The sequence below is a fragment of the Colobus angolensis genome, unplaced genomic scaffold (assembly GCF_000951035.1).
Source record: "Colobus angolensis palliatus isolate OR3802 unplaced genomic scaffold, Cang.pa_1.0 Scaffold63, whole genome shotgun sequence".
NCBI classification, from domain to species: domain Eukaryota; kingdom Metazoa; phylum Chordata; class Mammalia; order Primates; family Cercopithecidae; genus Colobus; species Colobus angolensis.
In genome coordinates, this window is record NW_012119932.1 from 3,703,601 (window position 1) to 3,718,820 (window position 15,220).

At 37.4% G+C, this 15,220-nt stretch overlaps 1 protein-coding gene across 4 annotated transcripts in view; it reads right to left on the reverse strand.

Annotated features, from left to right (window-relative positions):
- The window catches only part of ARMC3 (armadillo repeat containing 3), a 126,287-nt gene that overhangs the window by 96,053 nt on the left and 15,014 nt on the right, over positions 1-15,220 (reverse strand). For 3 of the 4 annotated variants that reach the window (XM_011963842.1, XM_011963841.1, XM_011963843.1), the window contains exon 3: positions 4,822-4,939. The exons of the other annotated variant lie outside the window; for it this stretch is intronic. In XM_011963842.1, coding sequence (XP_011819232.1) covers positions 4,822-4,939 — 118 coding nt within the window. The remainder of the gene's footprint in view (positions 1-4,821; positions 4,940-15,220) is intronic. 4 annotated transcript variants of the gene reach the window in all.

Sequence of the window (15,220 nt, forward strand, 5' to 3'; positions counted from 1 at the left end):
TTAAAGTTCATATGGAACCAAAAAAGAGCCCGCATTGCCAAGACAATCCTAAGCCAAAAGAACAAAGCTGGAGGCATCACGCTACCTGACTTCAAACCATACTACAAGGCTACAGTAACCAAAACAGCATGGTACTGGTACCGAAACAGAGATATAGACCAATGGAACAGAATAGAGCCCCCACGAATAATACCACACATTTACAACCATCAGATCTTTGACAAACCTGACAAAAACAAGCATGGGGAAAGGATTCCCTATTTAATAAATGGTGCTGAGAAAACTGGCTAGCCATATGTAGAAAGCTGAAACTGGATCCCTTCCTTACATCTCATACAAAAATTAATTCAAGATGGGTTAATGACTTAAATGTTAGACCTAAAGCCATAAAGTGCAATTCTTGAAGGTGACATGTGGTGTAGTCTTGCTTTTTATCCAGTATACCAATTTCTCCCTGTTAAGGTATTTAGGACATTTATATTTAATTTGATTTTTGATATGGTTAGGTTTAAATCCACCATCTCGTTATTTGTTTTTTATATGCCCCATTATTCCATGTTTTCTTTTTTCTTCATATTCTGCCTTATTTTCTATGTATTCTAGGAATGTTACTTATTCCATTTTATTTCATTTTCTTATTTAATATTATTCTTTATTTTGTTATTTTAGTGGTTTCATTAGGGTTGCAGTATACATCTTTAACGTATCACACTCTGCTTTCAAGTGCTATTAACGCACTTCACATATGAGATCCTAACAATAGTATACTTCCATTTTTTTCCCTTTCTGCCTTGGGGCTGGTGTTGCCATATATTTTGTTTATACATATGTTTCAAATTGCACAATATATGATTATTTTGTTTTAAAATAATAAATTTGCTTTTGAAGTGATTCAAATAACAAAGAAAACATATATGTTGCCATTTCTAGCACTCTGTATTCTTTTTTGTAGATCCATATTTCCATCTAGTGTTATTTTCCTTCTGCCTGAAAGGCCTGTTTTTATTATAAGTAGTAGTGTAGATCTGCTGGAAATAAATTATTTTAGCTTTTTTATGTTTAATAAAAACTTCATTTCACCTAAGTTTTTGAAAGTTTTTTTCTGGATAGTAATTCTGGGTTGAAAGTTTTAATTTTTCTTTTATTCTTTAAAGGTTGTTGCTCTATAGACTTCTCACTTGTGAAATTTCTGATGATAAATCATCCTTATTTATAATTTGTTATTTAATATCTATTGTTATCCTTATCTTTTTTGAATGTAACATGTTTTTACTGATTCTGGCTGCTTTTAAGATTTTCTCTTTATCACTGGTTTTAAGCAATTTGATTTTAATGTACTGTGGCATAGTTTGATTCATATTCTTTGCACTTGGGTTTTGACAAACTTTTTGGATCCATGGACTTAGAGTTTTCATCAGACTTAGGGAAACCTTGGCCATTATTTCTTCAAATGCTTTTTCTGTCCCTATCTCCCTTTTTCAGAGACTCCAATTACACATATAAATTCATCAATCTTTTTATTCTGCAATGTCTAATCTGCATTAATCAAAGCCTATGTATTTTTCATTTCAGACACTGAAGTTTTCATCTCTAGAAGTTGTATTCGGGTCTATCTTATAGCTTCCATGTTTTTACTTTCTAAACATACAGAATACGGTTGTAATTAATCTTTTAATGTCTTTTCCTGCTAATTCTAACATCTGGGTCAATTTGATTTACTCATTGATTTATATCTTATGCATTTTTTTCTGCTTTTTTTCATGCCTGGTAATTTTTTTATTGGATGCAAGACATTGTGAATTTTACCTTCTTGGGCAATGGATATTTCTGTATTCTTAAGATTTTTTTCAGGGACAAATTAAGTTACTTGGAAGCAACCTGATCCTTTCAAGTCTTGCTTTTTTTTTTATTTTTTATTTTTTTTTGAGGCGGAGTCTCTAAGTCTTGCTTTTAATATTTACTAGGTGGTACTAGAACAGTGCGCAATCTAGGACTAATTATTCCTCATACTGAGGCAAGACTCCTCTGTGTATTCTACACAATGCTCCATGAATTCTGAAGTTTCTGCCTGACTAATGGAACAGGCGCACTACTCCTAGCCCTCTGTGAGCACCAGGCACTGTTACCCCAATCCTTTGGCTGCCTCTTTGTCCAACTATTTATCTCACATATACATGCTGCTCACTACTCTTCTAAATACAAGAATGGGACCCTTTACAGATCTCCTGAGTTCTCCCTTTGTGAAACTCATTCCTCTCCTTTACTCTGTCCTGAAAACTCTAAATGCCTTTATTTCTCTGGACTTTCAGGTTTGTCTTCTTAACTCAGAGAGTTCACCAGGTTACCCTTTCCAGTGCTATGGCCAAAAAGCTCTCTGAAGTCAAAAATCTGAGGCAGTCATAGAGTTTACTTCCCTTGTTTCCTACCTCTCAGTGGTCACTGCCCTTTATTGTCTGATGTTGATAGTCTTGTCAACTGTTATTTCATGTATCTGGTTTATTTCCTTCATTGTTTCTGCCAATAGACTAAGTCTACTCTACTTTCACATATTGGGTCTGTTTCATTCATTGTTTCAGGCAGTAGAGTGGTCCATCTTGGCCAGAAGCCAAAGTCCTATCATTTTTTTTTTTTAATTTTAGAAAACACTACTGGTATAAAACATCAGATTTAAAATTATTTCTGTATTGATTTCATAGGAAATACATTCCTATCTATTTCTTTATGTCATGCAAAAAGAGATAACACATAATTAGATACATGTGACAGCCAGATGATGTATAATGACTCTATTAGACTGAAAGGGATTCATGCTGCCATAGATGCACAATCCAATATCTCCCTGAAATTTGACCCAGGATTCTACACCATCCATTCAAAAAGATATAGTACCTTCCAGAAACACTCTGGTTTACATCTGGATCCTCAATGATAACCTGAGTGACAAAGAAAGGTGAATATTGTACCCTTTGCTAATTGAATGATTCATTGTTCTCTAATTCAATTTCTAACACAATATGTCAAATATCATTTATTTAAAACAAAATTGTCCCTATATTAGTTTGAAATGTTTTATTTAAAAAACCAGTTTACTTACACTAAACTCTCAATTAAATTAATATTCTCAATTAAAATGTCATGCAAATTAATAAGTCTAATCGTACCATTTGTAGTAATATGAGCACTAAAATATAAGCATCTTGTATGTTTTTAAATCCTCTATGAATAAACCTTTCAATAGAACCTGATATGTAATATTTATAGTTTTAAAATAAGCTTTGTTTTATAACAATGTTAGTTTTACAGAAAAGTTACAGAAACAGTACAAAGAGTTTGCATGTACCTCAGACCCAGTTTCCTCCATTATTAATATTTGATATTAGTATGGTACATTTTTTTACAAGTAATGAACTAATATGAAGACACTATTATTAACTAATGTACTTAGTTATTCGGATTTCCTTAGTTTTAACCTAACATCTTCTTTCTGTCCCAGGGTCCTATGTCATTAGTCATAATGCCTCCATTATGGGAGTTTCTCAAACTTGGTTGTTGTGGATAGCCATGACAGTTTTGAGGAGCATCAGCTAGGTATTTTGTACCTGAACCAGGATTTGTCTGATTTTAAAAAATCATTATTAGACTGGGGTTATGGATTTTTAAGAAAAATAACACAGAAATAAAGTGTCATTTTTATCACATCATGTCAAGGGCACTTATTATTGGTAGGACTTATCACAGTTGGTGGGTTTTTTTTTTTTTTTTTTTGGTTGGTTGGTTGGTTGGTTGGTTTGTTTTTTGAGACAGGGTCTCTCTCTGTTGCCTAGGCTGGAGTGCAGTGGCACAATCTCAGCTCACTGCAACCTCTGCCTCCCAGGGTCAAGAGTCCTCCCACCTCAGCCTACTGAGTAGCTGGGACTGCAGACGTGCCGTCACACATGACTTATGTTTTTATTTTTTGTAGAGGTGGGGTTTTGCCATGTTGCCAAGGCTGGTCTTGAACTCCTGGGCTCAAGTGATCCTCCCACCTCAGTCTCCCGAGTAGCTGGGACTACAATCATGCACCACCACACATGGCTAGTTTTTGTATTTTTTTTTTTTGTAGGGATGGGACTTTGACACATTGCCAAGGCTGGTGTCAAACTCCTGGGCTCAAGTGATCCACCCACCTTGGCCTCCCAAAGTGCTGAGATTACGGACATTAGCCACCATGCCCAGATGGGTGGTGTTAGTTTTGATCACCTAGCTGAGGTGTAGTGTTTGTCAGGTTTATCCATTATAAGCTTATTTTCCCCCAGTACTATGTTGTACTCTTTGGATATAAATCACTCTGTGCATCTCCCACTCAAAGAGTGGGGAGTTATATTTCACCTTCTTGAAGTCAAGAGTGTCTACATAAACTATTAGGAATCATTTGTCTCTTCTCTTCCATTTATTCGTTCATTTATTTATATCAGTATGGACTCATGGATAGTTATTTTCCACTTGGATTATAAGCCAGTACTACTTTACTTTGTTGTTCTAATTGTTCCAGCTTTGACTATTAGGAGTTCTTTTAGTTTCTGTGACATTTACAATTTCTAAAACTACAATGAAACTTTCAGAATGACTGTTCTACCCAGTGACTAAATTACTCCTTAAGATTAAGCTAGGCACTCAGGGAGAGAGATTGCTTTCAGGTAATGCATTAAATAATATTCTGGTTGTCTGAAATAATTCATCTCACAGCAAATAAGTTAAAGACTAGGAAGAAAAGTGCCCAAGAGGTAGTAAATATTTTAAGAAATTAATGAAACGGAAAGATAAACTGAAAAAAATCCAAACCTTTTAAAGCAAATTTATAAATGGCTTCACATGCTTTAGCCAAAATGTCCTCTTCTGGAGAACGAAGCATTAACACCACAGTGGCTGCTTTTTTGCTTTCAATCATTAATGGATCAAACTGAAAGGCAGAAAGAAAACTATCAGGTTCACATATGAGCTTTAAAAATCACATTAAAAATGAATGGGTCTTAAAACTTAGAGAGAATGTAATCTTGCAAAAAGGATGCGGTCACTGCCCAATAAGTACACCGCAAAGTTTTTCATTTAAAAAACATCAGCCACTAGAGAAACAATTGTCAGCACTGGAATGCCTGGGGTATGGTGGGAAGAGCAAAATGTTTTGGAATCTGACAGGTCTAGTTTCTCAATTTAGCCATGTGGAATCAAATGAATTATGCTCCTAGAATGTCAATTTCTTTTTCTGTTTGATGAGGATAATAGTACCTATCTCAAAGGAGCAAGGAAAGGAGTAGAGGCCATGTATGTAAAGCACTTAGCACGTCATCTGGCGCATGACAGATGTTTACCAAATGACATATTATAATGCTTATTCAATACACAAAATCCTTGAATACCTGTATATATTTTATTTCATGACCATCTCAATAATCAATACTTGCTTTCCAACCACTATACTCTAGAAAAGTAGGAATTACATAGGTAAAACAATAAAGCACTAGAAAAGAGCATATAACAAAATGTAAAATTGAATAAAACCTAGAACAGGGAAAATGATAATATAGTCTAAAGAAAAGTATAGGACTCTAGGAAGACCTGTGTCCTGAGAATTCATGTGTAATTGAAACGAAATGTGTAACTGAAATGAACTATTGTTCATAGCACATAGAGGCTTTCTGTGGTCAGGAAGAAAACAAATTATTACACTATTTTTCTTCCATTTCCAGAGACTAATGAAGGATGGAGTTCTCCTTAGGATAAGCGGAAAAAAACTATATTTCAAAGCTTTAGCTGGTTCTTTGTGTTGGCTTTCCTATATAGACATCTTACTATGTCATGGAATATTTTTAAGATTGTTTCATTTTAGGTAGAGAATGGAGAAATACATTACTCTGATTACTCCAAGGAAACATAATTGTGTGAGTTTGGAAGAGTAAAGAAGAAAGAAGATGGCAAGAAACAATGACCTGAAAGGACATAGCCAGGATAAAACTTCCCTTTTGGAGAGAAATGGCTGCTGAATTTCAGAACAGCATTGTCTAACACCCAAAATAAAGCTGCTGTTTTTCTATGGCTCCCTCTATACTAGAAGCTATAAGAGTTACAAAAGTCTTGCTTATTCTTAAACCTCTTAGACCCTTTTAGAGAAGACAAATCTTCAGTAAAAAGTCAGTTGTGTACAACAGGTTGGTGGCACTTGTGTTTCTAGACATGATCCAATGAGAAAAGTTGGCCTCTAGCTGAGCCAAGAGCAATGGCTGGGATGCTGGCTGCAACACTGATCAGGAGAGCTGAAGGCTCTGGAAATCCACAGAAATCTTAAGGAAGGACTTCTGAATGTAGTTAGGGTTTGGGGCTTGAGAACCATCTTGTTTAGGTATTAAAGGGTAGCCCCAGAATTCCTGAGGACCTTACATCACTCAAGTGACACATGTGGCTCACTGACCACAGCTTTTTTCAATCTGAAAAGTTAGGAAGTTGGAGTATGATCTCTTCCAGATATAAAATTCTAGGATTTCATGAAGTGCAAAACATATGGCAGAGACAATAAATACTATGATGAGAGTGGGGAAATTAATTTGAAACTGGGATAAATAGAGAAAGCTCCATGGATGTGATAGAACTTCAGATATGATTAGAAGAACAGATAAAATGGGATGGATGGCGATAAGAAGGAAGGATATGCAAATGGGGAAAATAACACAAGATGGTTTGAAATGAGAATAAATGTTTATTTATGATGGATAAAATATTAGCTTGACCAAATAGAAAATATACAACAAGAAGCAGAAATAATATTGAATAATAAGAAAAAAGACCTCAGCAAATGACCTTATACCTTTCCTTCTCCTGACCGTTTATGGAAGATAATCAACAAAGGTCCAAGGGAAAAGGATTATGACTCTGGAAGTTTATATCTGGCTAGGTTATCTTTCAGATGTTCAGGCATTCACAAACTCAAAAAGTGTATCAACCATATGCTCTTAAACAAATTGCTCAGGCAATATCTCCAGCCAAAACTTGGAAGGACCAAAATATAAAAACAACTGTGGTAGATCAAAAAATGCAGTAAAATGTATTCTGCTGTTTAGCTTACTAAATGTTGCAGATGATGTTGTGAATCATAATACAATTCTTTTTTTTTTTTTTGAGATGGAGTCTTGCTCTGTTGCCCAGGCTGGAGTGCAATGGTGTGATCCTCCGCCTCCTGGGTTCAAGCGATTCTCCCTGTCTCAGCCTCCCAAGTAGCTGGGATTACAGTGTCTGATTTTTTGTAATTTTAGTAGAGATGGGGTTTTGCCATGTTGTCCAGGCTGGTCTCGAACTCCTGACCTCAGGCAATTCGCCCGCCTCAGCCTCCCAAAGTGCTGGGATTACAGGCATGAGCCAACTCGCCCGGCCAATGCAATTCTTAAGAAAGGATTCCTGAAGTGATAATGATTTATAAGGAAAAAAAAACTAATAGTGGCTTGGAATTAAAACAGATTCTTTTTTTCAACAAAACAGGAAAAGAAAATTTTTGGTTTTTAAAAAAGAGGCATGTTGCCTAGCTATTTTTTATTTTTACATTAATAGAAAAAATGCAGGTTAAAATGTGTATTTAATAGATAGGCTACCAACAAGGAACCAAAGTTCCACATTGCCAGAAAGAAAGGGAAACAAAGGAAAATTGCTCAATTCAGAAAAGGGACAGAAAATACAAAAGAAATTACAAGATGAAAACATAGCAAAGAAAAACCACAACTTCAAATAGAATGATAGGAATAAAATCAAATATGTCAATGATCAAAATAAACATCACTAGGGTAAATAAATCCAACTAAGTCTGTTAGATTGGATTAAAAAGCAAAATCAACTCAGTTTGTTTGTGTTAGGTATTTCTTCCACTTGATCTTCAAGAATATTAATTCTTCAAGAATATTAATTCTTGAATATTGATATTCAAGAATATTAATTCAGATCTCTCCAACTAAGATATAGAACATTTCGAGTACCTCTGAAGGTTTCCTCACACTCCTTTCCTAAGCCACCCTGCCCCCATGAGAGGGAACCATTGTTCTTTTATATCTTCAGTTATTTAAAATAATCACTTAACTTTCCATTTTTGAACTTCATATAAGGAATCATACAACATTCACTCCTTCTTATTTGTTTTCTTTAGCTCAGTGCAATACCTGTTGCAGTTCTTTCACATTTTTGCTTATATAGCTAAGTCATATTTCTTATGGCTATATAATGTATTCCATTATATAAATATGCCAGTTTGGGTTCTTTTCTTTCCAGTTTGAGGAAATCATAAGTCACAATGAATATTCTTTTACATGTCTTTTTTGTGGATATATACATTCACTTCTCTTGGGTATATATCTAGGAATGGAATTGATGAGTCATAGGGTAGACATATATTTCCCTTTCATAGGTACTGTTGAACAGTTTTCCAAAGCAGTTTTATCAGTTTACTTTGCCACCAGCTATGAATGAGAGTTCCAGTTGCTCTACATCCTCACCAACGCTTAGTATTATCAGTCTTTTTAATTTGCCTTTCCAAAGCTCTTCAATTGTAGTTTTAAGTCCATCTGCTTATCATAGTTATCGTAGCTGGAGAAATGCCTGCTGCTACCTGCTACCACTATATCTAGACAGAAGAGACATGTTCTCATTACTTTTGAAAGTTCTCGCCTGTCTCTTTTGCTAATTCTGACTCAGTAGCATTCATCTATCATTCAGTTTTGTCTTCTGCTATTATGCTTGAGAACCCATTAATTTTTCTCTATCTGCCCATAGATTGGTTTCCTACAGCACCCACAGTGTTCAGGTTTTGAGGGGTTCTTGGTAGCCAACCAGCAAGTGGTGAAAGATACAGCTTGACTTTTTCAACTACTCCCACTACAGAGATTCTTCAATTGCATTTGGATCCCCAGTCCATTTACTCCCTCTGCTTTCTCTCCCTTTATCAGCTTTCTCCCTTCTTCCCCTCTTAAGTTGCTTAGATTGTATGTTCTATTATCTGAATAACACTTCTGCTAAACCCTAAACCTCCTTGTCTGTCTTATCATCAGATGAATCTTCAGAAACCCAAACCACAAGGGAACACTAGTATTTTCTTCTTTGCATTTGTACCCAAGTGTCCAACCATTCTCAAAGAATGTTAAACTAGAAGAAAGTTAGTATCATTGTAAATTCATGACCAGCAATTGAGAGGGCCTCACTGCACACCAGGTTTCTACACTTCTTTTGTAAACTTGATTTCTCCTTCTCAAAAAAACAAAATTATTTCAAACATTTCTACTATCCTTGAAATTTAACACTCCTACTTCCCCCTTTATTTCCTCCTCACCCAGCAAAATTTTCAGAAAAAATAAAGTTACCAGATGGAAACTCCATCAACTTCCAACTTGCACATTCAAATCTACCTATATCTGGACATGTTCTTCTATTACATCAGAGAAAATATCCAAGGCCAATCCCTAATAGGTGCTTTGGCTTTTTTTCACTCATTCACTTACATTAATTAATTCATGTACTTAGTAAACATTTATTGAATCCCTATTAAGTGCCATATACTAAGACTAGCACATTAGATAACTCAATCTCCTATTCTCAAAGAATGGACACATTCTCATCTTATATTACAATACTTTATATTATTAATATAATATAAATTAATAATACTTTATATTATTAATATAATATAAATTAATAATACTTTATATTATTAATCATCCCTTTTGTCTCATGAGTAGTCAACTCCTCCCTGTCAACTAAATTCTTCCATTACTTCTTTTGAATCCAACTTACAGAGGGCCAATTTAGATACAATACAATGAAGTTATTTTCAGTGTAAGTTTGATGAGTTTTGAGGAATGTATACATCTGTATAGAATTTTAAGAAACAGATCTGTGTAACCAACCACTCCAAACAATATGTGAAGGTTTCCATGCCCCAAAACATTCTCTCTTGCTTCATTGCAGTTGATTCCCCTCCTATGACTGGGCCCAGACAACCACTGATCTCCTTTCTTTCACTATAGATCAGTTTCGCCTGTCCTATAATTTAGTAGTAATGAAATTACTACATAGGGACCCTTTGTGTAGGCTTCTTTCATGTGGCAGAATATTTTTGGGATCCATGTTTCATGGATCTCATTTGTTTTTACCTTTCTTTTTACTGCTGAGTAGTATCCCATTGTATATCACAATTTGTTTATCCATTCAACTGTCGATGGACCTCTGGGTTGTTTCAGGTTGGAGCCATTATGTATAAAAGCTGCCATGCACATTTTTATACAAGTCTTCTTATGGACAAATGTTTTCATTTCTCTTGAGCAAATGCCTAGAAGTAAAATTGTCTGGCAAGTGCATGTTTAACTTTATAAGAAAATATAATTTTGGGGCACTGCAGCTCATGGCTGTAATCCCAGCACTTTGGGAGGCTGAGGTGGGAGAATCACTTGAGGCCAAGAGTTCAAGACCTGCCTGGGCAACATAGTGAGACCCTATCTCTACAAAAAGTTAAAAAATTAGCCAGGTGTGGTGGCGCACACCTGTAGTCCTAGCTACTGGGGAGGCTGAAGTGGGAGGATTGCTTGATCCAGGAGTTCAAGTCTGCAGTGAGCTACAATCATACCACTGCATTCCAGCCTGGGCAACAGAGTGAGACCCTGTCTCAAAAAAAGAAAAAAATACAATTTACTTTTCCAAAGTAGTTCTACCATTTGCATTCCCATCAGCAATGTATCTGTATCCAACATACTACTTTTATCTCTTCAGTTATTTAGGTCTTAATTTGTCTCAGGAATGTTTCACAGTTTTCAGCATATAGGTATTGATTTTATTTTGTTAAACAAATGTCTAAGTATTTCATTGTTTCTTATGCTATGGCATAGCCTTTTTTGCCATCATGTATCTTAAACTTGTGTTATTAAGTGAATAACACTTAGGACCATTAGAAAAATAAACCTTTGTATCATTATAAAATGTCCATCTTTTTCTCAGGTAATGTTCTTTGTCCTGCAATTGTAATATATTTCATTTGGTATTAACATAGGTGCTCCAGATTTCTTATGATTAGTGTTTGCATGGTATATATTTTTTTTTATGTTTTTATTTTTATGTGTACCTTTATCCGTAAAGGAGGATTCTTATGGACAGGCTAGAGTTGAGTCTTGGTTTTTTACTCAGTTGGACAATCACTTTTTATTGGAATATTAGATCATTTATATCCAATGTAGTTATTGATATGGTTGGGTTTTAATTGATCATCTTGCTATTTGTTTTCACTTTGTCACATTTGCTCCCTGTTCCTTTTATCTTGCCTTTTCTCAGTTAATTTGGTGTTTTTTAGTATTCCATTTTACCTCTTCTGTTGGCTTATTCACTGATTTTCTCCTAGTTATAGGTCACATTTTCCTTTTTTGCATACCTAATAATTTTGTATTGGATACTGGGCATTGTGAAAATTATGTAGCTGAGCATCTAGATTCTTTTGGGGGCTGGGGGAGGAGGAGTGTTCCTTAAAGTATATTGAAGTTTGTTCTGGCAGGCAGTTGTTTTACTTATGGATCAGGTTAATCTATTTAAAGCCTGTCTTTAAGCTTTATTAGGTAGGGCAGGACTAGAGAAACCTTTACTGTGGGGCTGGATAGTTTAGCCACATGACTATTAAGGCATGACTTTTCTGGGGACTCTTCTCAGTGCCCCAGGTATTCAATAAGACCCTCTATGCCTTCTAAGCAAATTACAGTGCTTCCCAGACCGGTGCGAGCTCTAGAAAGGATGTGACTTACAGCACCCTGAGAGTTGTTCATGCATGTCCTTCGCCATGTGGAGTTTCACCCCATACAAATTAGAATTCTGAGAATCCAGAGGACCATTAACCGGATTTCTGGAATTATTGCTGTGTGTTGATCTGTTCTTTTTGGTACTCTACCCTGCAAACTGCAGCCACCTTATCCTCCCTGAACTCTGATTTCTTGAAACTCTTTTATTTTAAAATAAAAACCAACTTTCTCTAGATAGTAATCATCCTCTGTACACCACATTACACTTCCTTGTCTTTCACAATCAAAAACCTTACGAATATTTCCTTGTCTCACTCTCACTCCTTGCTGCACATATCCAATCTGACTTTCACCCTCATTAACTTAACCAAAATAGTTCTCACTAAAGCCACCATGTGGGAGCACCATGTCACCCAGGACTTCTTGAGAGTTTTATTTCATTTCTAAAGAAAACAATACAGTAATACTTGAAACTATAGAGAATTATGGTGTATTTGTCAGGCCTCCATCTCTCTTTTTATTGTTTTTATTCATAGTGGTTTGGGGGTTGAAATTCCTTGGATGACTGGGCCTGCTTGCTTGCTTTTCTTTCTCTTCTTCCACAGCTGTTATTTTTCTGAATTTAACACACTGCATTATGTCTTTGATTTACATGTCTGCTTCAGTAGGTTGTACTTCCATTCGCTCCATTGCTCAGGCTTGATTTCTCAACTTGTCCCCTTCTCACACTCCATGTTCTACCCATCAGCACATCCTGCCAGCTCGACCTTCAAAGCTCATCCTCACTCTGGCCACATCTCATCTTCTTCATGGCGACTTCCTGGGTCCGAGCTGCCATTAGATCCTAACTGCACTACTATAACAACTTCCAAGCTGCTTTTCCAGTTTTCATGTTTCTCCCACATTGTAGCTAGAACAATCTTATTTTTCATTTTAAATACAAATCAGATGTTACTACTCCTCTCTTTGTCACATTCCAATGAATTCTCCTTTGTGCACATTAGGAAAAAATCCAACTTGCTTAACATAGCCTAATGTCCTACATAGTCGTCACCATCTCGCCATCTTTGTGACCCCCTCCTACAACTTGCTCACTAATCTCCTGCCACACTAACCTTCCTGGCATTCCTCAAACACACTGCATAAGGCAGTGTGGTCTGGCTGGGGTCCCCTCCCAGATATTTGCACAGAATACCCCCTCATTTCATTTAAGTGTGTTTTGGTTGAGATCCCACCAAGAAGGCCTGCTCTGACCAAGATTCTATTTAAAGAGGCCCCATCACACTCCTTACCATATCCGACTTTATTTTTCTTCATTCATTGTATCACTACCTGAATTATATTATTATTAACTGACTGTTTCTCCCACTATAATATAAGCTGCCTTGGGGCCTGAACTTTCCTTTCTCCCCATCTTTATGCCCAGAATGTGGAAGAATGCTTGCATATGGTAGGCACTCTATATTTGTCCAGCAAATAAATACATTTCTTCAGGCAAAGGATCATGCTGTTTCTCTGTTTCCATCACCTATGAACAATACCTGGAAGATGGAATTACTTGGAAAATATCTGTAAAGGAATGTATTAAAGTGTCCCTGAAAATTTTTTCTATTCTTGTGGCCTTAAAGTGCCTTAACTGTATACTGTTTGCTGATGTCAGGAGAGAGGGCTCTAAATCTGAGGTCCATGGAGCTATCAGTAGGCTTTGGGGGTATATTCTGTATGTGAAATTACATGTAAAACACTTGGAGTACATTTCAGAGGGAGGAGGGTCCACAGTTCCCAACCTACCTTCAAAAGGCTCCTTGATTGCTCCGCAAACTCCTAAAAACCACAGCCTTAGATCGTCTTCACCACTTATGGCACTTTCCCTCCTGTCCCAGCTGGCCATCTTCTCTACCAACCCACATCCAAAACAGATTTCCCTTCCCTCTTGGAACTTTCATCCCAGAGACCTCTCATGTTTCTATATTTTTCAAGCTGATTATATAAGCATGTGAATAAGGATACAATGGTTAAGCACGGGTATGTCATGATCGCCACAGAAAAACAAGTCTCAGAGGAGTAGGTAGAGTACATGAAAATACATTTAAACATAAGCTTTAGTAAATATCATTTAATAGTCACATGTGGTTATTTAAATGTGATTCTATAATAATTAAAATTAATTTTAAAGACCAGGTGCAGTGAGTCATGCTTGTAATCCCAGCACTTCGGGAGGCTGAGGTGGGAAGATCTCTTGAGCCCAGGAGTTCAAGACCAGCCTGGGCAACAGAGTGAGACCGTCTCTACAAAACATACAAAAATTAGCCGGGTATGGTGGTGTGTGCCTTTAGTCCCAGCTACTCAAGAGGCTGAGCAGGGAGGATCACTTGAGCCTGGGAGGTAGAGGCTGCAGTGAGCCATGATTGTGCCATTGTACTCCAGCCTGGGAGACAGAGCAAGACCCTATCTCAAAAAAAAAAAAAAAAAAGAAAAAGAAGAAAAAGATAATATGGGGGATGAGAAGCTTAAAGGGAAGCTTGAGACTGTAAGAGTTGCGATCCAATGGGCTGACAAAGAAGGGGAAATACCAATGTTTGGCAGAGAGTAGAGAAACTTGGTATGACACTTGTTTCTCCTGCAGAGCCTGTACCATTATAGTAATTTTTTATTAAAAAGGGCACTGAGTGGGGGCAGAGCAAGATGGCCGAATAGGAACAGCTCCGGTCTCCAGCTCCCAGCGTGAGCGACACAGAAGACAGGTGATTTCTGCATTTTCAACTGAGGTACTGGGTTCATCTCACTAGGGAGTGCCGGGCAATCAGTGCTGGTCAGCTGTTGCAGCCCGACCAGCGAGAGCTGAAGCAGGGTGAGGCATCACCTCACCTGGGAAGCGCAAGGGGGAAGGGAATCCCTTTTCCTAGCCAGGGGAACTGAGACACACAACACCTGGAAAATCGGGTAACTCCCACCCCAATACTGCGCTGTGCCAAGGGTCTTAGCAAACGGGCACACCAGGAGATTATATCCCGCACCTGGCCGGGAGGGTCCCACACCCGCCCACGGAGCCTCCCTCATTGCTAGCACAGCAGTCTGCCATCTAACTGCAAGGCAGCAGCGAGGCTGGGGAAGGGGCGCCCACCATTGCTGAGGCTTAAGTAGGTAAACAAAGCCGCTGGGTAGCTCAAACTGGGTGGAGCTCACAGCAGCTCAAGGAGCCCTGCCTGTCTCTGTAGACTCCACCTCTGGGGACAGGGCACAGCTAATCAACAACAACAATGACAACAACAAAGCAGCAGAAACCTCTGCAGACTCAAACGTCCCTGTCTGACAGCTTTGAAGAGAGCAGTGGATCTCCCAACATGGAGGTTGAGATCTGAGAACGGACAGACTGCCTGCTCAAGTGGCTCATATGAACCCTGGGTAGCCTAACTGGGAGACATCCCCCACTAGGGGCA